We start from the raw sequence: 6,553 nt of genomic DNA, 5'->3' as shown, positions 1-6,553 counted from the left end.
TCATAGTATAACTCTAAACCTCCATCTGTTGTCTCAACTATTGCCTTTGAGAGAGACGCAATGGATACGCTGACTACATGAAGATCGATTCACGGCATTAGGGGGAGATATGATCAAATTGAAATGGAATGAAATGAAATGATCTTCAAAAATTAAATCCGCATACCAATTAGGCTAAACTAGAAGTTCAAAAAGAAAACTGTCAAATAAATTTATTTCATAAAAGAGTGACTAGGTCCCATATATACATTTCCAAAATTGGACATTATATATCTATCGATATTCCTTGGCACCAGAAGTGTGGGAGACATATCAATGTAAAAAGATAAGAATTCACAACACCTAGATCTAGTAAAGAATTTTCGTCACTCTTGAAAAATATTAAAGAATGGGAAAATTGCATCTTTAGTCCCTGAGTTTTAACCAATTTCCGACTCAGTCCCTAAGATATGACCGTATCCGAGTTTAGTCCTTCAGTTATTTGCGAAGTGGCGAGGTGGTAATAAGTTCCAATTTTACAAAGGTGTTGCATGCGGCTTGGTGGTAGCAACCATTTTCTTTCAATTTGTGTGCAAAATGCAGAGCATGGAAAATGAAAATGTAACACTTCTTCAATTAAATTAGGTAGTTATGTGAGCACAATATTGTGTAATGTTAGATTGTGTAATGCATGGATTGACAATATTGTGTAATGTTAGATTGTGTAATGCATGATTTGAATTAAATTAAAGTTGCTTTTGAGTTTAATTAAAGTATACTCTCAATTCAAAGTAGAAATGAATAAATATAAAGAAGTACATAATCAATATGTATACTGCTAAATGAAGTAGAAAAATTCCAATTTACACCAAAAAAAAGTTATATTAATAGATGTTGATCAGCACATGCTATACTGACATTTCAACTGCTAAATGTTCTACTTCCAATTTACACCAAAAAAGTTATATTAATAAATGTTGATCAGCACATGCTATACTGATATTTCAAACAAAAAGAAGGCCATCACAGTATTCCAAAAAAAAACAATGATATCACCCTAGTTTGATATACAAAAGACCATCCTAGTTTGATGTACAACAGACCATAAAAATAAGGTCATCACAGTCACATGCCACAAAACAAGGGTCATCACAGATTCCTGTCAAATCCATCCTACTTCTTTCTCAGTTTTTGCTTGGGGTGGAGTTGTTTCCTACTTCTTTTCTTTGGAGTTGATGTACTTGCTTCTTGTGTGCTCTGAGTATCAAGTGGGGGAGCTTGAGATGTCCTTATAGTCTATTTAATCAAGTAGAGACATATTAGATGACATATTTAATATATTTAATGTACTATTCAGATCTCAACTAATCATTTCAACAAACTGCATAACACTGGAATCCACATTCAAAGGCTGGCACACTAGAATCCATATCTACAAGCTGTTTTCACAGTTGATGAATTAGTACGACTTAAACAATTTGAAACGTATTAAGTATTTAAAATGTACCTGTTCTTGTTATTGCTACGGATTAAACCCTTCAACATTAGATATAGTTGTATTCTATAATAAATATAAATAACAAGTGTTAGAGAAAAAACATTAGCAGTATATTGAAAAAACAAAGTGAATTATGATATTACCTCTTTGGATGCCTTGCATCTTCTCTTGTTGTGTCCATGTTGGCCACAAAGTCCACACTTTTTCTTTTCTCCTATCCTTCCAAGTTTAGTTGGCATAGGTTCCTTCTCAATAGGATCTTTCCTTCTTAACTTTTTAGGTCTTCCAGGCTGGGGCTTATATTTCGGAGGCAAGGGTGGTGGTGCTCCTGTTTTTCTCCATTGATCTGAAGATGAGATGGGCAGAATAGCTGGTTCATAACTCTTTAAATAAGCCTCCACTGAATAAAACCAGTTTGTATACTCTATAGGATCTTGGCCATTTTCAGAAATTGCAGAAATTGCATGTACACAAGGAATTCCTGTCAAGTCCCATCTTCTACATGAACAAGAACAAGTGGTTAAGTGCACTCTAAACAACTTCAAATCATCATCCTCAACCTGCCACCATTCATCATTTGACTTATAAGCAATGTAGCCACCTATTTTCTCCTTGTTTTCTTCAATGATTTTTACAATCTTTGGACAAATTTTCATAGGATTGTTCCTCATCTTATCCCTATTATGTTGCATTCTTTTCATAAGATATATTCTTAAATACTCCACCATGGTTACAATGTGTTTGTCTCTAGCATTCAAGATTGAAGAATTGAAGGACTCACACAAATTGTTCAACAACATGTCAGACTTGGTAGATGAGTCAAAAAAAGCTCGACAGAAATGGTGTGGAGACCTTTCACTAACCCACTCAGCTGCCTTTGGATTTAGCACATGCATTGCCTCAATGTGCTGCTTAAATTCTAGTTCTGTAGTGGCTTTGCAAGCTACCCAGAATACTCTCTTCATTACCTGACCCCCAAATCCATCTTTAGTGAAATTCTGGTGAAGATGTCTTACACAATTCCTATGTGCAACATTAGGTAATACCTCTTCAACAGCTTGAACCAATCCTTTTTGCTTATCAGATATAAATGTCCAGCCATAAGGGTTACTATGAATTTCCACATCAGATGCAAGGAATTGAAGAAACCATTTCCATGTTTCTTTTGTTTCACCTTCTACAACTGCAAATGCTATTGGAAACATGCAATTGTTAGCATCTACTCCTACTGCAGCTAGAAGGTGCCCTCCTTTTTGGAACCCTTTCAAATGACAACCATCAATTCCTATCAATTGCCTACATCCAGCCAAAAACCCTTGTTTACATGCTGCAAAACAGACATATAATCTGAGGAATCTGCACCTATTACCTTCCCTATCAGTTGTGTCCAACTTCATCATAACAGTTGAACCTGGATTGCTTCTTCTAAGCTCTTCACAATAATCCCATAACATGTTAAACTGTTCTGATTGTGTTCCAATTAATGATTCCTTGGCATTTCTCCTTGCTCTATAAGATTGATACTTAGACACATTACATCTAAATGTCCTTTTCACTTTCTTTTGGAATTCCCTCCTACCCCAGTTTTCATTATCTTTGAATTCCTCCTTATAATACTTAGACAAAAACCTTGAAGTTATAGTTTTGTTCTTTTGTTGTGCTCCACAAGTATGTTTACCAAATGACTTTATGGTAAATGGACAACTTGGGTTACTCCTTGAAGCAAAAATGACCCAATTACAATGGTTTACTCTACATTTTGCTTGCACTCTCCTCTTGTCATTCTTGGTGAACTTAATTGATTTTCTGTTCACTGCTTCATGCACTTCTACAACCCATTTAAATTGAGAGTTGCTACTGAAAATCATACCAGCTTTGTACTTAAAATCATGTTTTTTCTCATCCCCTTCCCTATAAACCAACAAGTTATTTTCACCTTCAATATCTGAGCTTGAACCAATGCTTCTAAGCTCATCTTCTGATTCCACACAATCTTTCTCCCCTTCTAGATCAATTTGATTTAATCTATCACTTAGAATATTAGGTGTGGATGAATTTCCAACATTAAGATTTTGCTCATCATCACTGCCTTCATTCATAGACTCTGAAAATTCTCCCCCCACAGAATCTGATATCTCAGTTTCACCCCCTTTCACTAGTTCAGCTACATTTTCAACATTAACATCAACTTCATCATCCCAATTTAATTACAAATCATCACCTTCATCTAGCCAATCAAAACCACCATCTTCACCCACATTCTGCTCTTCAACTACAATAATGTTCTTACCACCATTAACTTCATCTTCAACTGGCAAAGACCAACCAACTACTACATCATCAGTATGTTACCCAGTTTCTACATGTTCAACTACTATTTTTAAATAGACAAAAAACTGAATGATATGCAAGAAACCATTACAAATTGCATAACTTATATAATTATAGGCTTTCTCCAATTTTTTTTTCTTTTGGCAGACATGCATGGCTTTAGCAGACATACATACATGGCTTTACAGACAAAAATTGCTTTAGCAGTAAAATAATATTCATTCCCTCTCACATGGACCACACACTCACATAAACATGACAACTCAGACATGGACCCCAACACAATCGCACAATAATAAATAAGCTTTTGCAAACACATATATACAGACAAAAACCACTTTAGTACTAAAAGAATAGTCCCTCCCATGGACCACACATTCACATAAACACAAAAACTGAAACATGGACCCAGGTACCCAGCACATTCACACATCAAAAAACACAACTCAAAAGGTATTAAAACTCTGATTTCACAAGAACACTTACCCGTGGATGGACGATTTGTGCCTAACAAACTTCTAGAAGTCATTGTAGTGTAGAATTTGTTATCCTCCTGAGCTGCGAACTAGGCTTTGCTCCTCTGATCAAGCTTTGGATTTTTCTTCTTACATTTTAATTAGGTTTCGTTAATTTGGGGGAATTTGGGGAATGGGGTACATGCTGACTTGTGTTGTAATACCCCGTATTTTCCTAACATTATTATTTTATCCTAAGGCGTTGACATTCATAAGTTATGATCTTCAGATATTTCAAAAGAATTTTTATAAGTGAGTATAGTTGTTATTAAGCTGCGATCGTACGTCCCGGTCACGAACCGTAAAAATTTTAGGAGCTAGTATTCGGACCCGTTTGTCCTAGGAAATGGATTTTTAGACACCATACTATTATTCTGGAATTTCCTATTTAATTAAATTAGCCCATAGCAGCAAAAATTTATTTTTGATCGTACATCGCGAAATTTCGCGGTGTACCGAACCTAGCCCAATTTTGAGTCTCAGTCTGGAGTAAATTTTCGGTTTCGAAAATTATTGGAATTAAATTATTTTCTCCCGAGAATTCATCTGTTTTAATCCCGAACAGTCCAATTGAAGATATTTTTCTTGAGTTACCATAAGATTTTGACACTTGTCACCATTTCTAGCCACATGTTATTATTTAATTAATTCTTGAAGATGATCCAAATAATGTGGCTTATCCTACAAGCTCCCTCATATAATATANCGGTGTACCGAACCTAGCCCAATTTTGAGTTTCAGTCTGAGATAAATTTTTAGTTTCGGAATTATTCCTATTTAAATTATTTCCTACCGAAATTATATCTGTTTTGACCCTTACCAGTCCAATTGAAGATATTTTTCTTGAGTTACCATAAGATTTTGACACTTGTCACCATTTCTAGCCACATGTTATTATTTAATTAATTCTTGAAGATGATCCAAATAATGTGGCTTATCCTACAAGCTCCCTCATATAATATATAAGCTTTGTCTTTAATTTTTTTTCCATTTCCCTTCAAATTGCCGAAATCAAAGAGAGAGAGAGAGAAAGTGTGATTATCTTCATCTTCTTCACCATTTTTCCTCCATTAAAGCTTGCTTCCATAGCCAAGTTTCTTCACAAGTGTCAAACTATTCGGTAAAACTTCGATTTTATTCGGTGGAAAGCTTTGTTTTTCCTCCAAGAGCATGAATGTAAGCTTAAGTTCTTAATATTTGTTGTTATGGTGTTGATTTAGATCTTAGGGTTTTGAGTAAATTGGGGGAAAAGATCCAAAATTCATCCTACGGTGTTAATATACTCCCAAGGAGGTAAGGAATCCCTTTATTTGGTTGAGGTTATTTGAAACTAGATAATTGATAGCTAGGTTGTGAATTGTGGTTGATTGGTGTACATGAAATCTATGTGTTATGTGAAAATTATGTGTTTAACTTGAGGAACTCTTAGATGGTTCAAGAAATTACTCTTTGAATTTTTGGTAGTTTTTGTGTACATGTTCATAGCTAATATATGCATGTATATGTTGTATTTATGTCCATATAGGCTTATACTTGTGAAAATATTGAAAATCAAGATAGATTTCTGGCAGTAACTTCCGAGATTTATTGGGAAAAATTGGTAAGGTATTTTGATTCTATTTTTTTCAGATATGTAGTTCTATAAGTGTAAAACCTGCATATAAAATTTCATAATGATCGGAGTAGTATAAGTATGGTTTTCGAATTTTTTTTCCAAAACTGGTCCAGAGAGAAAAATTCTGGACAGCACACTGCCAAGGGCAAAAATGGAATTTTCTGTGTTTATTCGCGGATCAAAATGATCAAAACTTTTTATGGACATCAAGTACTATGAGTTGGGGTTCTACCATAAAAATTTCAAGTGAAAAAGAGTTCGGGAATTATTTTTACCGGCTCAATCTTTCGGACTGCGCCAAGCTGAAATTTTCTTATAAGGAGGTGGTATTATGTACATGTAAAGAGTAAATGTATTTTGTGTATTATGCCTATGTTAAGGTTGGGAAATGTATATGTTATATGCATTGAGATGTATGTGTCAAATGTGAGACTTATGTGATAAATGTGGAGTTGAAAGTGTAGAGTAGTTACACTTGAATTACTTTTGTGAAGGGATGTTAGTGGATCATCCAAATGTTTTGAAAAAGAAAAGAAGAATTTTTTAATTGGGTTAAAAGGAGAATTAATTTCCGAGTATTGGAATTGACTCAAGTATGTCCAAAATATTTTNGTG

The 6,553-nt window shown here is 34.5% G+C and overlaps 1 protein-coding gene across 1 annotated transcript; it reads right to left on the bottom strand.

Moving 5' to 3' along the window:
- Window positions 1-1,152: 1,152 nt before the first annotated feature.
- LOC116003924 lies at window positions 1,153-4,337 on the bottom strand. Its single transcript, XM_031243864.1, has 5 exons — window positions 4,295-4,337; window positions 3,699-3,788; window positions 1,621-3,641; window positions 1,362-1,418; window positions 1,153-1,275 (listed from the first exon to the last, which is right to left on the bottom strand). The coding sequence occupies exons 1-5, from the start codon at window positions 4,335-4,337 to the stop codon at window positions 1,153-1,155; spliced, it is 2,334 nt and encodes a 777-aa protein (XP_031099724.1).
- Window positions 4,338-6,553: the final 2,216 nt, after the last annotated feature.

Source organism: Ipomoea triloba, chromosome 14 (assembly GCF_003576645.1).
Source record: "Ipomoea triloba cultivar NCNSP0323 chromosome 14, ASM357664v1".
Taxonomy (NCBI): domain Eukaryota; kingdom Viridiplantae; phylum Streptophyta; class Magnoliopsida; order Solanales; family Convolvulaceae; genus Ipomoea; species Ipomoea triloba.
This window is presented reverse-complemented; position numbering and strand designations above follow the sequence as displayed.

What these genes read in the sequence shown, in the direction of transcription:
- LOC116003924 (XM_031243864.1), bottom strand. Translation starts at nt 4,337, where the DNA reads ATGACTTCTAGAAGTTTGTTAGGCACAAATCGTCCATCCACGG. An exon ending in TTTTGATTGGCTAGATGAAG is followed by an intron (nt 3,642 to 3,698) that starts GTGATGATTTGT and finishes TTGAAAATGTAG; the next exon opens with CTGAACTAGTGAAAGGGGGT. An exon ending in GTGGATTCCAGTGTTATGCA is followed by an intron (nt 1,276 to 1,361) that starts GTTTGTTGAAAT and finishes TTGATTAAATAG; the next exon opens with ACTATAAGGACATCTCAAGC.